The sequence below is a fragment of the Cajanus cajan genome, chromosome 9 (assembly GCF_000230855.2).
Source record: "Cajanus cajan strain Asha chromosome 9, NIPB_CcT2T_4, whole genome shotgun sequence".
NCBI classification, from domain to species: Eukaryota; Viridiplantae; Streptophyta; class Magnoliopsida; order Fabales; family Fabaceae; genus Cajanus; species Cajanus cajan.
In genome coordinates, this window is record NC_138525.1 from 11,077,217 (window position 1) to 11,095,106 (window position 17,890).

Sequence of the window (17,890 nt, forward strand, 5' to 3'; positions counted from 1 at the left end):
AATTCTCAAAAGGTTACTTTCTAAAGGACAATTTTTCATAAAGAAATATTTTTTAAAAAAACACGACAATTCAACCCCTTTTCTTGTTTTTTAACATTCACTTTAGTTTATTCAATACCCAACAATGTTTATTCCAGAAGGTGTTTCAACAAACAAACCTCCAAAATTTGATGGAAAGGAATACTACTGGAGAGACATAATGAAGTTATTCTTAGATTCATAAGGCATAGATCTATTGGAAATAGTAGAAGAAATGCCATACATACCAAAGAAAACTATGGATATAAGGGTCATTGTAGACAAAGCAAAAATGGAGTGTTGATGAAATGTGAATTTCAAGACAATGGCTTTCAATTTGTTAAGGTATAAAGCATCCATTTGAAAATTCAAACATGTCAATCACAATAAATAATAGACGTTAAGAACATGATGGACAATTGTATGCTTCATTTGATTTGCTTTATCTTACATAGTCTGAAACAACTTTTCAAAAATATTTTCTTGCTGAAAGACGTAGTGTTTGTTATCATTAAAACTTACAAAAAAAATGAGAGATCTAAGATCGTCTTTTGACTTAACAATAGTGTTTTGTAAAAATGAAGGAACTACATATAATTTCTCTTGTCCAAGAACACCTTAACAAAATGGTGTAGAGAGAAAAAATAAATCACTTCAAGAGATGGCTAGGACACTACTTTCTGAATTTGGAATTCAAAATTATTTTTGGGGTAAAGTAGTTAACACAACTTGTTACATTCTAAGCAGATTAACTCCGAGAAAGTTTTTGAATATAACTCCTTATGAATTATGAAAAAATAAGAACCCTAGTGTGTCATATTTTAGAAGAGGTTTAGAGTGAGTAAGAGGTATTTATCATTTATAAGGGTAAAATAGTCTAAAAATATATATACATGAAAATAGAAAATTACTTTTATATATAGGTATAGATAACATCAATCTTTGAAAGTAGATACTAGATAGTTAATCTCCATATCAAAAACTATATATATATATATATATATATATATATATATGTGTGTGTGTATTACAAAATACTTTCCACCTAATTTAAATCAATACTAGTATTTTAACATGTGCAATGTATAGGTAGGTTTATTATATATAATTAAAATTTGATAATAAATTATATATAAATAAATACTATATTTGAATATATAAATTATATTTTAAATTCATGAAAAATAATTTATATTGTCAAAAAAAATATTTAACTTATTGATAATTTATTTTAAAATATTATCATTTAATTCATAAATAACTATGATAAATAAAACCAAATTAGATAGAAATTTAAAAGGATTTCTATAAATTTTTGTTAAAGAAAAGTCTCTAAAAATACTCTTATATAAGATAAAAGTTCGTATTTAAGATATAAGGGTTGATATAAACGAGATTTATCCTTTAGAACTATTTTCTTGTCAATACTTTTAATCGGACCATTTCACCATTTAATTACTTAGAAAAATTAAAAAATTAAAATTTTTTAATATTTTTTTCGTACGATTAGTAATTTTCTCACTGACTTCATTTTTATTACTTCTAACTCTAATGAATTAGACACTTTCTCACACTCTTTCGATCAATACCAATTATCCGCATCATTATTTCTTTTTATTTTATTTTTAATTTTATACCAATATATAAAAGAGAACCTTTTTTGTCCACACTTTCAATTGGACCATTACACCTTTTAATTGCTTAGGAAATTTAGAAAATATTTAAAAATTAATATTTTTGCTCACACGATTTAGTAATTTCCTCACTCTTTCAATAACTACCCATTTTTATTACTTCTCTTATTTTAAAAACTCTTACGAATTAGAAACCTTTTCACACTCTTTTAATAACTACCAATCACCCACTACATTATTTCATTTTTATTTTATTTTTAATTTCTTAAAAATAATAGAGACTGAAAGTACCTCTTCCCTTAACTAGTATTTATCAAAGGTTGAGGGGGAAGTTGGAGGAATTAGAAGCATGGAAACTTGTATTTGATACCCATTTGGACTATCTTTTATTATTTTCTATCATTACCGAACGAATTTATAAAAGAATTCAGATTTTAAGCACTTTCTTAAACAAAATTTAAAAATGAAAGATGTTTAACTAAAGTCTTGCTTATTCCCATCGATAGGTATCCTAGGTTAAAATGATCAAAATTTTGGTTTTTTTTCCTTCTCATTTCTCTTTTAAATGAGGTCAAAACAACTGTAACTTGGGCTATTAAACGTCTGGTGATATGGCAGCTATAATGCTTAAATAATGGAAAGAGCAAACTAAAAATCCCAACAATCTTCATTTCAAAATGGTTTAAATTGATCCTTCCATTATTCTTTTGCTAGCTGCTGACCGCTGTATTAAGCATGTGGTATACTGAGTTTGAACACAAGCAACAAATGATAACACATTGTTATATTAAAAAGTTTGAAGACAGTTGCAGTACAAGCCACTGTAACACAATCAATTCAAGTGAATTTTATATTCACTGCAGATTCAACACACCAGCATATATACACGGGATATAGTTCAATCTAAATTGAGTTCAAGTAATGATGTACGCATCATTGCTATAATGTAAATTGTATTGGGATTTCAACCCACTATATCAAATTCCAAATAAACCTCGCTCATTTTAAGTATAAAGAGAACTTTTTTTCCTCGTACGTTTGGATGAAGCTCTACCCTGAATTATAGCAATTTAAGATCACGATATACTTTTATAGTAAATCATCGGGGGTTGCAAACCTGTGCATATAATATATTTCATGATCTATTTATTATTCGTAACACTTCCAACTATTATTTGATATTGCTGTTAATTAAACTCATGCAGTATATGCTACACAGCTTACGCAAAGTTGCAGTCATCAGTGGCCAGGCTTGTAGGGTCTTACAACGTATTCCACTAGACACAGGTCACTGGATTCTTGAAGAAATTCTTAAAAAAAATATGAATGCATAGGCTATCAAACACAATTGTCAAAATGTCCAATTCCTACATAATACATAGTTCTCACCAAAAAATATTGCCCTCGGGCCTCAGCAAGGGCGATTGTACTCTAATAGCTGACCTTTGCCATTGTAAGCAGGAAAAGTTGCTTCGCAGATATCCATCGTTGTATATCTTTTTTCCTATATGCATCTTACGACATGAATGCATGCACAAAGGAGGGGAACTGCAGAATCTAGACTAAGAAAAATACCTGTAGCGCTTCTAGGTGTACTGTACAGAGCTTCCCCTAAAATTAGTACAGTAATGGACAAGAAGTGGAGAGAAAAATTACACCAATACAAGATCCCCTTCTGCTGCTTCTTGTTCCTGTTGTTCTGGCACCCTTCCTTCCCGATATGGGAGAAGTATTCTCCTGATTTCTTCTGCACTAAGCGTCTCATACTCTAAAAGTGCATTTGCTAGCACATGTAATGCCTTCTCATGCTGAAGAAATGTCAAGTTATTAGGGCTATGAATTTCCATATGAAAGACAATAGCAGATGATCTCAAACATTGCATAATTCAAGGTTGACAACTTTTATTAATCAAGTAATTCACACCAAAAAATTGCTCTTGGTTCTAATTTCCTGTTTTAATGATCCCGCCAGCCTAAAGAAAACCCTAAACTCGTTCTGTAAATAGCACCATTCAATCCTTTTTCTCAGGGATAAAATAATCAAGGATCCATTTGACACTAATTCATTTTGATTCACAGAACAACCACACTTTCACATCAAGAACATGTCCTTGTCCACTAGTCGCTTGACTCGCTGGAGACAAGTACAAGACTCGAGTCAGACCTAACAGTGATCTAAATAACTTGTTTTAATCTTATACACTAATATGCTCTTCTAAGTATAACTTATAAGACTTAACCACTAATCATTACATTCTTGATTTTTTGGGAAAAGCATAGATATAGAAAGGAATAGCTTATATTACTTCTAATATGTCTATTATGAACCATTAACATTAAATAATGATAAATAAATGAATTTAGGCAACCTAAAAAATGCAAGTAACAGAATCTAACTTAAGAGAACTTAAACGCTTGAAGAGTTAATAGTGACCCGCTCACAAATCCACACAGATTGGCAGCTTTCCTCTACTGGTGGTTTCTGTTTTATCCCCAGCCTTGTATTTTGCCCATGTGTATTGTTATTTGTTATCCTCCAAACATTTTGAAATTTCTTCTAATGAAATTATTCGTTTAAAAAACATAACCACTCCAAAATAGAGAAAAAGATTTCCCCTTTAAAGAAAACATTTATACACAATAATTTAATTAGACAAACCTTCTTCAAAAGGGCCTTCACACGATCATATGCCTCTCGAAGGAGTTTCACAACCTGCAGAATAGGTATAGATCTCTAAGTCTTATCATGACTTTTATTTTTTATATAAAAACATTTTTAAATGAGGAAAGCAAATGATCCAAACATGATTTCTCAGCAGTTATAAAGGAGTATAAATTCATAACACTTGCCTCTGCATCAATACGTGACTGCATTTCAGAACTTGGTCGCTCTTTTATATGAACTGGCCCAATTGCATCACTCATCCCACAATTTGATACCTTTTGCAGAGAGGGGGGAGGGGGAGAATAAAACTCATTATGAAATTAAAGATATGTCCAGAATTTCAGCAGAAATTTCAAAATGACCTCTGAAAGGAATATACAAGCATAAAGTTCTAAATAATTTTTGTAGTCAAGAGAAAGGGAATAAATAAAAGTGATCTCTTGTTTAGCAAATGCAAGACTGCACTTGACACAATACAGGGAAGCAGAAAATTACCATGTATTGGGCAAGCTCAGTAGCAGTGTGGAGATCACTACTTGCTCCAGTTGTGACATAATCACGACCAAAGATAAGCTCTTCTGCAACCCTTCCTCCCATACAAACATCAAGGCGAGCTAACAACTGTTTCTTACTTATTGATGTCTCATCACTTGAGGGAAGCTGAGTGACCATTCCTAAAGCAGATCCACGTGGCATGATTGTTGCCTTGTGTATTGGATGTGCACCTTCAGTGTTAAGGGCAACAATTGCATGGCCGCTCTCATGATAAGCAGTAAGCTGAAATTTTCAAAAGCACAACATATTTGAGCACACACCAAGAAATTTATTAACCCTATGGGAAAGGTCATTAGTTGCCAGTTAATATAGTATTGATTGCAGATCAATACAGAATTCAGAACATTTCATTATACCAGCAGAATCTGATTATGGCAAATAAAACTGATGAGATGATAAAATAATTGATGTAACTGAGCCATCAAATGGTTAGGAAGGCATTGCTAACAACACTCTTCAACGTGTTCATGTCAACACACTACTATTAATGGGTCCAATAAATAAGAGTGCATCAAAGAATTTATTAAGGCATATTGTTGGATAATATTTAATTAAAAGAAATATATATCATTTTTTGTGTGTAAGTACAATGGTGAAGAGTTGTTGAAGCTAGCCAGAGAATGAGTTTTTATTTTCTCTTTTATTTATTTTACTTTGATGTGAGACATAATGTTTCTGATTCAATGGTTTAATGAGAATACAACTGTTAAGGGTTAGCTTTGTTAAGTTCCATAATAGAGGTAACAGCAGGGAATCAGGGATAAATGATCTATAAACATGATCAAAAAGGTTTAATGTTTAAAGAATTATAACCTTAAAGTAAAATCTGATATCGTAATTCAAAGTCTACTTTAGCTTTCTGGTTTAATCGATTACTTAGTTCAAAAATTCTTTCTAAAAAAATTATGACTTTATGCTTATATCAATTACCCTATTTTCATAATCGATCAGAGGCTTCAATTTTTGAATTCCAGAACTTTTGAACTTTCTATTTTAATTTAATCAATTACAATTAATTTCCAATATCTATTTTATGTGGTTTAAGTGAGATATGTTTCTCATTGGTTGTAGAAGGGACTTCTACTTGTAGTGGGTAAGAAAGGCTATTCCAAGTGGATATTAGAAAGTTTTCTTGATTACATCAGATATTGATCAAAAAGGTGTTGTAAAAACTTCCCAGCGTATACCCATACCTTCTTTGAATCTTCAGATATAAACATTGTTTTCCGCTCAGTACCCATAATTATTCTGTCTTTTGCAAACTCCAACTGTGTAGCTGTTACTTTTTCCGCACCTTCTACTGCAGCTTTAATGGCAGCAACGTTTACCAAGTTTGCAAGATCTAGTTTAAGGGAATATACAATAACAGAAAAAGTCATTCAGAAACTTGAAATAAAATTTGCAATGATAAAAGAAATTCATCTCAAATATAAATAAATAATAATTCACCTGCCCCATTGAACCCTGGGGTACCGCGAGCTATTGCTTTAATATCTACATCATCAGCTATAGGTTTATCTTGCAGATAGAGCTCCAATATTTCTTGCCGGCCACGTACATCTGGATTTGGTACAACAATCTGGAATGGGAATTTGTTAGTCCCTGTATTCTATACTATGCGGCCATTACACCAGTGCACTTTTCCATGGTTTGTTATAAGATTATAAGGTTATCATAGCAACTCCCACATTATATAGGAAATTAACTTGCACATTCAGGTTAGTAGTTAGATATTCTGTAAAAATTGCTTATTGTAAGATTCCTCACGGATGTATTTTAATTGTTTACATATAACATAAAAGAGCAAACTATTGAGAGCAGAGAAAGAAAGAAAAGCAGAGGCATATAACATCCTACAAAGCAGACCTGAACCTGGATTTCCTTTATTACTAGAGACATGGCTATTTACATCAGATACTACAGATAGAAAATATGATAATTGGAAGTGACAACAGAAGATACTATGGCAACTAGAGAAGATACTATGGCAATAGAGGGTGAAGATACTTCAACTACAGATACTTAGCCCAACCTAATACACTTATCATTAACATGTACAAGCCGCAAAGAATAAGACCAAGAACCAACCCTAATATCTTAGCAGTTTCCAAAGCTTCAATTGCAGACTACATCACGCAATGCAACCACAACATGTAGGTTGAAATGTCTGCTGCAACTGCATTATGTCATGACTGCAGTTGGCATCAGCTGCAAGTGGCTCACATCAATCTGCAACAGTTGCAACATAATGGCAACAATTTTATACCGCAGCAATTTCCTTAATCCTTATTTAACTAGGATTGGGATTATTATTGCATTGTGAGCTTGGACTTGTGCTGATAATACAACACTAGTATTTATCCCTAATTATTAATATAGCAAAATTACTAGAGTCCACACAAAAAACACTATGTATCATGTGCCTAATTCCCAATAGCACATATCAGATTTCCTGAGGAGGTCTTGTAATATAATAATAGACCAAGAATCACATGCCCATAAGAACTGTGTACCCATGCTTGTACCAATTTTTTTTTTCTACTTATGGTTTACTATTTTATTAGTATTTTTGTATAACATCAACAATACACACAATATCAATCTAACAGAATATCAGTGAGAGTCCCCTTCCACCTTTCTCTCTTTCCCACCTTCCGTAGCTATGCTTCATAATTCCAAGATGCCATTAGAACAATATCATCCTTTCCCACCACATCCTACCAATAATATCCAGTTGCTGAGTTCCCTAAAATTCTTAGCTCCACTTGACAATATCTTTCTGTGATTTTTCTTTTATACTTGTTGGCCATGCACCAATTATGACAATCAGAAGTTTAGTTTTTCCTTCTATCCATCATTGTTTAAACATATTTTTATTTAATGATCCTTTTCCTTCTTTTCTTCTATGCATATATTCAGCAATGTCTTCCATTCTGCATCTTTCTAGCAACGTTTCTTCCTCAGCAATGCAACTTCCTAACTAGCCCCTCTGGTTGTGCATCATTCCAACCATCATTACTGAGTTATTTACCAGTAACTCATCTAACATAAAGCCTCTCCTAAGAATCTCCAGCATCATTATCATCAACAAGAGAAACATCAATAGGAATATCATTTATCCATCCTCTTAATGGCTTTCCTCTCCAACCTGAATTCTACAGCCCTAAGCCAAATTTTGTATGTTCTCTTTGATTTCTAGTCCTTCCATATTAAATGTCGAACCTTGTCACCTTGTCCATACTTATAAAATAATCCTCCCATCTCTCTTTGATATCTTGATATATAACCAAAAAAAAATTATTTCACCCTTAATGCATCTTACTTGATTCAAATCTGTTGTTTTCCCCTATTTTTGGCAAGCTTATATATCTTACCTTTTCCATTCTTTGTCCCAAGACCAAGATCTTTGTAAAACTCTTCAAAAATATTGGCATTCTCAACTTATTTGTTTACATATGCTTTCTGGACCCACTATATCTTTTGTTACTTTATTTGTAACAGCTTTATGTTCAGCAAGATTTAGGCATTTAGCCTATGGTGGAGTATTCGAGTATCAACAAAAAGTCTTAAAAAAAATATACAGAATATATTGTGGAATCAACTAGTTATCTAATAGAGAAAGCAATCACGCAAACTGATTCCTTATTTCATCATATTCCCTCATTTGTTTCCCTATTTAATTTAATTACAGTTAGTAGTCTTAGAGTGTGCCTGTGAAAGATTATTTTGAGAGATTTCAGCTGTTTTTTTTTTTTACTAAAAAAGTTGCTTGCAAAATAAATTGTGTTTGAAACAATAACTTAAATTTGTAAAAAAAATAAAATTCTGAAAAATAAGATTCTCTGGTAGTATCCACATTTTGCATATTGTAATATGAACAAAATACCTAAGTTTTAAAATCATACAATTCTTTTCCCAAGTGAGTTGTCACTTCAGATTTCATGTGAGTTTCAGCTCATGGTTCTTTTAAAGGTTTTCTTCACCAGATTGACAGAAAAAGTGGAAAGCATTTTTTATCATGTTTTTTTTATTTTCATTTGTCTATTGTTTACTTTGTTTCTCTCTTGCTGTAGGAAGAATTACCATCATCACTCTTTCTATTTATAATAATTCTCTTAATAGATTCATCCATTGGGGGAAGAAATAGGACTTACATGCCGATCAAATCTGCCAGGCCTTGTTAAAGCTGGATCAAGAATATCAGGCAAGTTTGTTGCAGCCATTAATATTATTCCCTACAAGAAAAAAAAATAATTAATCAAATTTTAAAACAAGAGAGGAACAAATCTCATTGCAAACTGTTCAAAGATACCTCATTCTGCTCAAACCCATCCATTTCAACAAGTAGCTGATGTAATGTCTTCTTTGTATGGCCCTCCCATTGTTTTCTTGTTGATCCAACAGCATCAATTTCATCAATGAAAATGATACAAGGAGCCTACAAAAAGATAAAAGGGAAATAAATATTACATAATCAGAAATAAATAAAGGGGCCATGTGATATAGTGCAAAAACAGAACAACAGACAATTTTGGGAGACCATTTGCAAAAATAAACAAACCTTCTTTTTGGCTGCTTGAAATAAGGATCTTACACGTCGAGCACCAACTCCCACAAACCTGAACATGAAAAGTGATATGAAAATGAACATCCCTAACAGCCAACATACCACAACATTCCTTAATGTGATAACAGGATGCTACAGTATAAATGTCTGCATTTAAATTAGGCCCTCTAAGAGATGACATGAAAACATTTTAGCATTTACTCTACACTAGAACTTGAGATTAGGAGTTTTGAGAAAAAAGATTGAATGTTAACTCACTCAGCTCCAAAGCATATGTATATATATATATATTAAAATAGAAGTACAATAAGATAAAAAGAGGGATTACAGTCTAACCCTATGACTATGACAGTCTGCTACTTAAGTGGAAAAGATAAAACCAGACTTTTATGAAATATATATTAATCTAAAACTCCCCCTCAAGCTGGAGCATATAAATTGCTCCAAGCTTCAGAACATATGAACTGAATCTGAGGCCTTCTCAAAGAATTCAGTACTAAATTAATCTCCTTGGACAGCAGCTTCTCCCTAACAAGTGACAATCAGTCTCTATATGTTTAGTTCTTTCATGGAACACTGGATTATAAGCAATGTGAAGAGCTGCCTGGTTGTCACAATACAGCTTCATTGTCAGGATGTCAACAAGTTGATCATTTGACTAGATGAATTCAGTACTAATCTCCTTGAACAGCAGCTTCTCCAAAAGAAACTGACAGTCAATATCGATATGCTTAGTTCTTTCATGGAACACTAGATCAGAGGCAATGTGAAGAGCATCCTTGTTGTCACAATACAGCTTCATTTGCTGAATTTCACAAAACTTTAACTCTTGAAGAAGTTGCTTAACCTATATCAACTCACAAGTGGTTGTCGCCATAGCTCTATGTCATGCTTCTGCAGTAGACCAAACAACAACATTATGTTTCTTGTTCTTTCAAGAGATAATGTTTCCTCCAATGGATATACAACATCTGGTAGAAGATCACATAACTATGGGTCATCCTGCCCAATCAGTATCAATATACCCAGAGATTTCAGTTTCTCCCTTATGCTCATAAAGTAAACCCTGTCCTTGAGTCCTTTTAACACCTAAGAGTGCAAATCACCGCATTCTAGTGATCAATATAAAGAGCCTACATGAATTGACTAAACAAGAGATATCACGCCTTTGTCGTCTCATAATTGTGAGATAAATGAATTTTCCAACCAGCCTTGTATGTCTTTCTAGATCTAAGAATGGTTCACCTCACTCTGACATTAATTTTTTATTTGGGTCCATAGGAGTATCAATGGGCCTACAATCATTCATGTTTGTCTCCTCCAAAATATCTAGAGCATACTTCTTTTGTGAAATAACAATGCCTTCAATGGATTGAGCAACTTTCTAAAAAAACTTATTATCTTTTGTAATAACAATCCATTTTTTACAAAGATAACAAGTTCTTTTTTTCCTAAAAATTAATCGGATTTTTTTAAATAGGATCTGTTTGTTGCAGTTCGGTTATGTACATAATACTCATATGGTTCGGTTTTTCAAAATACTAAACCGACCCAAACCAAACCAATCCACTTATTTAAAACTTAACAAAACCGTTTTTATAACCTGGATCAGTTGGTTTTGAATCAGTTCAATTCAGTTTTAATTTTGCACACCCTATTCAGTTCTTAAATAAATGTTTATACTCCCTCTATTACATTCTCAAGCCGTCACCACATGCTATCATGACATTCTCTCTTACAGTTTTCTCTTTCTTTTTTCTTTTTTCTTTTTTCGTTTACGGTCACTATGCTACCTAGCTTTTTCTCTCTCTTTTCCTTGCTTTTTCATTTACCGTTTGAAAAATGGGCATCTCAGTAGCTTTATAAATAACATATAATGTGCATTACAGCATATAGCATGCAATATCCTGTTCCTGACATCAATTCAAGACTATACATAACATGTGCTCAACACTCAAAATTTAAGTTATTGAAAACATAAAAAGCAAAAGAAGACTTACATCTCCTCAAATTCAGAGCCTGCTCGATAGAAAAACGGAACACCAGCTTCTCCAGCGATAGCCTTCAAGGTCCCAGATAAAGCAAACACTATTAGATCATAACAATTATAAATTTCAATAGATTAGCTCAAAAGGTTGATGTCAATAAAGTAGGATTTTAGTTATAGTCACAGATAAGAAGAATTATGCAGTGTCCTTCCTTGAATTTCCTAGTAGAATATAGCATATAACAGTGCAGTCTGGCATATGGAGAATGATAACAATTCCCAAAAGCATATAGAATAAGACCGATAGATTCTAATTGTATAACAAAATAACTTGTAATAAACTATTTAACAAAAATGTCTAAAAAAATACCAAAATTAACTAACCTTAGCTAGCAGAGTTTTTCCAGTTCCAGGTGCTCCTGTCAAAAGAATCCCCTGAAAAGAGGAACATATTAGCCACAAATAATGAAAAAAATATATTGGGGAAAACCTATGTCCCATAACAACTAGAGATAAGGCAAACAAAGACTATAAGTAGGGGATAACCCTCACCTTACAAACTGGTTTTATAGGGTTGAGTTAGGCCTAAACTCACTATCTAAGAAAATATAACCAATACACACTAAAAATCATGATATTTTATTAAAAGACAAGCAAGATCATCAACATAGCATGCATTTTGTTATGATGACCAAAACATAACATGTTCGTTGCTGTGATCAACACAATTTGCATATGGAGAAGGATTAAAGAGAATCAGGTCATAAACAGCAAATAAAAATTAGTTCTTCCAAGTATGAAATAAGAAGCCTATACATGAAAAGTAGAAATATAAATAAAAGCTATCAGGAAAAAAATGACAAATTAACCTCTTCAGACCTTTGGCAACTTTCCTCCAAGGCGTGTAAACTTTGATGGATTTTTTAGGTACTCCACAACTTCCTCAAGTTCTTGCTTTGCATCGTCACAACCTTTGACATCCTTAAAAGTTTTTACATTCTGCAGTGAGAGAGGAAGTGTGATAGAGAAAGATTAAGAAAATAGAGTATATGAGGTTGTAGCAGAACTTTTTGCTTGCTGTATATTCTATGCACAAAACTAATACAACAAATAAGGAAACTCGAAATGACTGACTTGGGGTGGTAAAAAATTTCATCTTTGTTGTAGCTTGTCCACAAAATAGCAAGTAAAGGCACAAATAGCAAGGATTATTTTTAGATATAGAAAGGATTATGCAGGTATAATACATATAATGTCATTGTTCATTAACTTATTGAACCTACAATCTTCTCATCCAAAATATTTACTAAAAGTCAAATTTTTCAGCTTTTCCAAATTTAAGCTGTTGAATAATATAACTCAAGAAATATAGAATAATATACTTTCCGGACTGTTATAGAAATCTGAGTACATCAGTAAGAACAGATTAATGAGTTGACCTTTTCTGGCATCACTTCCTTATTTAACTCCTTTGGGGCATAGGAAGAACTTGACCCAACTCCTGAAGGTCCAATGCCACCCAAGCTTCCTATGTATTTTTGAAGTGCAGCAGCACCCATAAACCTGACAGGGTGTGTAATAGCAATAAAAGTATATAAAAATCAAAGAGTGGATGCTTATACATGGCAATGAGAGGGAGAAGAGAAACTAAAGACTCATACCAGACCAACCCCACAGCTACAGTAAACAAAATAGTTGAGATAAGTTCTTGTGCAAAACGTGATTTATTTGATACTTTTGGATCAACCTAAAGGAGGAAACAGCTTCATGAGACTCCAAGAACCAAATAAAAAAGAATCTGGGTTACAACAGGAAAACTAAACAATTTTATTTCAGAACTTTAAATAAAAAATATAGAGCATAGAGAAAGCCTTTTTCCATAGTTTTTACCATAACCACGTGTAATGGCTGCTTCTCAGATATCCCAGGGCTAAGAAAAGTCTCATCTGAGTTACCCAATGCACGCTGCTTCAACTCTTGCAACTGAAAAATACCATAAGTTGCCCATGAAATAACACAAGTAAATTATGAACTAAAAAGTCAAAAGGCTGTTATTATGACCAAAAGAAAGTTTATGCGTACACAAGGAAAAATTGCAAGCATAGGACAACAAGAACAATGGGTTAGAGTCCATTATAAATCTATCATCAGTTTAAAGACAAAAAGGAAGTGCCAAATAACTCAGATCCAGAAATATGCGAGAGAAATGCTGTCTAAAAATGTATATATATAAGCACTTAAAATAGTATCCAAATCATTTATGACAAGAAAAAACAACCACCACTGAAGTCTTTTCCCCACCACTAGGTGGGTCTATTATATGGATCAAACAATGGCATTGTGTTTTATGTCATGAACCAAATCCTCAATTAGTAATTATATAATTTTGTTTTGAATGGTTCATCTAGAATCTTTCTTAGTTTCACCTTATCATCAACTATAGGACTATCCTGCATCTAGATTCTAGTCCATTCTTCTTACTGAGGCTTCTATTTGTCATCTTCTCACATGGGCAAACCACCTTCAGTCTCTGAGATTCTACAATCTTCTCCCCAATAGATGTTACTGCTACTTTCTCATTAACGCATTCATTCCTCATCCTATCATGCCTTGTATGTTTATTTATCCACCACAACATCATTATCTCTACAAAACTAAGCTTTTCTCTTGTTGGCTCTTTACTTCCCTACATTTAGTACCATACACAGACTCTGGTTGTGTGGCAAAATTTTCCTTTAAGCTCAGAAAGCAACTTTTGGTCACAAATAACACTTGACACATTTCTCCATTTCATCGACCCAATTTGAATCCTATGGTTTACATCACATCTCTCTCTTTGTTTATCATATTGATTGATAGTGTCATCAACCAATTATACCAAAAGCTTCAGGGTCCATTTGATTAGTAAAAATTATGGTCCTGGACATTACAAATGTTATTGTTCTAAGATTGATTTTAAAAAAAAAAAATCATGGGATAGGACAAATAAGATGAAGGACAAGACAAAAATCCTATTTTTTCTACTTAATAAATCATGGGACAACTTTTTGTGTCAAGTATAAAAAACACTCACTATTGTCTTGTTTTTGTACCAACACTTACCACTGCCACCACTGTCATTGCCCACCACCACCTTTCCCCTACTACTGTCGCCGTTGTCATCATAACTACCATTGTTATTGTTGTCATAACCATCATTACAGCCATCATCACCCATCATTAAGATGATAAGAATTCTTCGTGATGACTAATATTAAAAAAAAAAGTACTATAATAATTTTGACTTTATTTTGTTTGTGTTGTCAATTATTCACCAAACAATATACAGAATAAAAAGTTGTCCAATAACTAAAGTATTTGTCCTATGCAATGGTATGATCTCCAATATTCATGTCCAATATATCTGCATATATTTTATTTCACATCTACATAATCTGAAACCATGTGCTTACAAAGCTTTTCTTTACATTTCTAGTTTACCATTAACCCCCCCCCCCTCTCCTTCAATGACTCACCCAGTAGGAATACATCATTCTCCAAAAGCATGCATCAGCACTACCTACGGGATATGCTCAGTGGCACATCAAAAACTGAAGTTTAAAAAAGAATTAAAAAAATAACTAGAATCATAATAGTCAATAAATCAGGAAAATACAACAGTGATCAGCAATAAAATTAATTTTCTAACACAGGAATTGATTCAAATGTCAAAAATTAGATAGTGCTGCATGAAACTTGCAACTTTATTATGAAAAGACAGCCTTTCGAAAAATAAAATAATAATAACATAGTTCACCAGGACAATAAACAGACTGAATTACCTATTACCTATTGCAAAACAAATCCAAATGTCTTAGATTATGCTTGTTGAAATAAAACAGAATAAATTTTTGGACAAACTAATATGAACAAATAAATGCCAAACAAGATGCACACGGCACCCCTCTACCTCTACTAATGAAAATGCAGTATTAAATTTTTGGTTACACAGACTAAAAATTGAAAGGCAGAATACCAAGAAGACAAGAACATGAATGATTCAAAGTGATTACCAGGGTAGGAAGGCTGGAAGCTTTTCCAGACTCCTCATCTGGAAGATATTCACTAATAGCATTAGTGACCACAAGAGCTCGAAGATATTCAGCAACGCCTTTACTGTCCACAGCTCGATCCCTTTGTTCAAACCGCTTGATGACAGATTCAGGACTAGAAAAAATACATATAATCAAATAAAACAATATATGCTAACAAACTCCATCACAAAAACTTCCAGGTAAGAAAACTACGTAGTGTCATTGATACCTAGCCAAATTTCCCCTACCGCCACACTTTTTTTTTTTTCTTTTTCTGTAAAGTATTGCATGAGCTACATTCTCCAGTAACACTCAAACCCATACATCTAAATACAACACGCAATTTTTCATCTACCCCACATCATCATTTATCATCCAAGAGCATCCAAGAAAAACGAAAATCACAGAGTGCATAATCTTAAAACCAACGAACCAAGAACAATGCTGGCACGAGCACATGCACGACCAATCAAAGCTCAGAATAACATTATTTTAAATAATGCATCTTGAATTCAATCAATTATAGTCTTACTTCAAGAGTCTTTTTGGATACAAAATCAAAACCACTTTTGCGAGCTTCTCAACTGAAAATAAAACTCATTTCCAGTAAAGAAGCTCTCAAAAGCACTTTTAAAACTGAATCCAAACAGCCTCATAAACACCGCTCTCAAGCAAGAATTGCTCAGGAACCAACTCAGTTTCAGTCAGCTTCTATTATCAAGAATTAATCAAACAACAACATTTCCAATTCCGAAAGCAGACCTGTGCTTATTGAGCTCAACAAACAGAGCACTCTGTTTGGCAGCATCTTGCGGATTCGCGTCGGCGTCGACGATCAACCGCTCAAGGCGCTTCTCCTGACGCCAAAACGGCCACCAATCAAGAAACTCCGCGAAAGCCTTCTTCACACGCTCCCTAGCCTTCACCCACAGTCCCACAAAGAACACCACTAACGAAAACCTTCCACTCGCAATCTTCCCTTCGCTCTCCAAATCCGCTTCACTCCGCAGCGCAGTCTCCACCCTTTCCAAACTCGCCTCGCTCGGAGAATCCAAAACCGCGACTGCACCTTCTTCCGTCGAATTTACACCCGCGCTGGGGTCCGGTTCGGTACTTGGTTCGGGCTCAGGCTCGGGCTCGGAGGGGTTGTGATTGGGTTCGGAGGCGACGCTGTCGGGGCGAAAGGTGCAGCAGAGGAGCGTGGAGGGGACGCGGCGCGTGGGGGGGAAGGCGAGGGAGAATGGAGAGTGGTTGGGAGAGAGGAATGGGAATGGGAATGGGAGGGAAGGTTTGGAGAGGAGGGAAGCTTGGAGTGTGGCCATTATTAGGGTTTTATTTCAGAGTTTGTTGGGAGAGGAGGATTTGGGGAAGAAGGAAGGAAAAGTAAAACCTTATCCGGGGATTCATTCAAATTGGCGCCGGCTTGGGAAATTTTGTGTGTCTGTGAACTGTGAACTGTGAACTGTGAACTGTGAACTGTGAACTGTGATGTGGATTTTATTTATCACAATTTTCCAAATGCTGCCTGCCTTCCATCGTAAATGTTCGTTTCTTGCCCCTTCACGTCGTGGACACTTCCTAATCACACTCTTCCATTCTTTGGTTTAAGGGGGATATCACCAAAATATTTCAAATATCAATGTGTGTATGTGTAAATAATTGGATTTATTTTTCTCTTTTTTTTAAAAAAACTGAAAGTTTAGATTATTTTAACTTTTTATCAATTTTATTTTGTGTTTATCTTATATATTTTTAAGTTAAATTTATTAATTTTAAAATAAATTATCAATAATTAAAATAATTATGTCATAATATAAACATTTTTATAAATATAAAATATGATTTATATATTGAAATATATATAATAAATATTTGGCTTGTGTAATAACTAAGAAGGTGTGTTAGATTAAGATTTTAAGGGATTTTAAAAACTTTTTTATTATAAAAAATTCTTGTGATATTTAATAAGGATTTTTTTAATATAAAAAAGTTATGTAGTATTTAATCAAGACTTTTTTAAGAGTTTGTCAATATTTAGTGATATTTAACTAAGACAATCAGGAATTTTTTGTTGAAAAATATAGAAATTTCAATGGATTATTGTGAATAATGAATTTTATGAGACTTTTTTAGTATAATTTACATGTAATTCACTTATCAAATAATTTCACCAAAACTTTTAAAATTTCATATGACTTTTTCCCTTTCTATTTTTATTCTTTCTGTCCTTTTTCTCTCTCTTAATGTTTTTCTCTTACCTTTCTTGCTTATATCTTTTTCTCTCTCGCCATTATTGCTTCTCTCTTTTTCTCTCTCTCTCTCTCGTCATTATTGCTTCTCTTTTTCTCTCTCTGTCTCTTGTCAATATTGCTTCTTTTTTTCTTCTCTATG

General features: G+C 33.2%; 1 protein-coding gene across 3 annotated transcripts; it reads right to left on the minus strand.

The window, feature by feature from the left end:
* Nucleotides 1-1,991: 1,991 nt before the first annotated feature.
* FTSH11 (FTSH protease 11) lies at nt 1,992-16,995 on the minus strand. 3 transcript variants are annotated; one of them, XR_014429413.1, is made up of 18 exons: nt 16,262-16,995; nt 15,479-15,632; nt 13,317-13,409; nt 13,088-13,173; nt 12,866-12,989; nt 12,306-12,425; nt 11,811-11,861; nt 11,440-11,501; nt 9,434-9,491; nt 9,185-9,310; nt 9,027-9,107; nt 6,322-6,451; nt 6,066-6,214; nt 4,813-5,094; nt 4,503-4,592; nt 4,312-4,365; nt 3,228-3,460; nt 1,992-2,707 (listed from the first exon to the last, which is right to left on the minus strand). XR_014429413.1 is itself a non-coding variant. In XM_020380798.3 (17 exons), exons 1-17 carry the CDS (start codon nt 16,819-16,821, stop codon nt 3,305-3,307), a joined length of 2,376 nt encoding a protein of 791 aa, XP_020236387.1. In that variant the 5' UTR covers nt 16,822-16,994; the 3' UTR covers nt 3,227-3,304. The 3 variants fall into 3 exon arrangements, 1 of the variants encoding a protein (XP_020236387.1); XR_003805262.2 differs by lacking the exon at nt 1,992-2,707 and adding an exon at nt 2,798-3,156; XM_020380798.3 differs by lacking the exon at nt 1,992-2,707 and having other exon boundaries at nt 3,227-3,460; nt 16,262-16,994.
* Between the last annotated feature and the right edge of the window lie 895 nt (nt 16,996-17,890).

Coding starts and splice junctions, on each gene's coding strand:
- FTSH11 (XM_020380798.3), bottom strand. CDS start 16,821: ATGGCCACACTCCAAGCTTCCCTCCTCTCCAAACCTTCCCTCCCATTC. Junction 13,410..15,478: donor CTTCCAGCCTTCCTACCCTG/GTAATCACTTTG, acceptor GGTATTTTTCAG/TTGCAAGAGTTGAAGCAGCG. Junction 9,311..9,433: donor TTCAAGCAGCCAAAAAGAAG/GTTTGTTTATTT, acceptor ATCTTTTTGTAG/GCTCCTTGTATCATTTTCAT.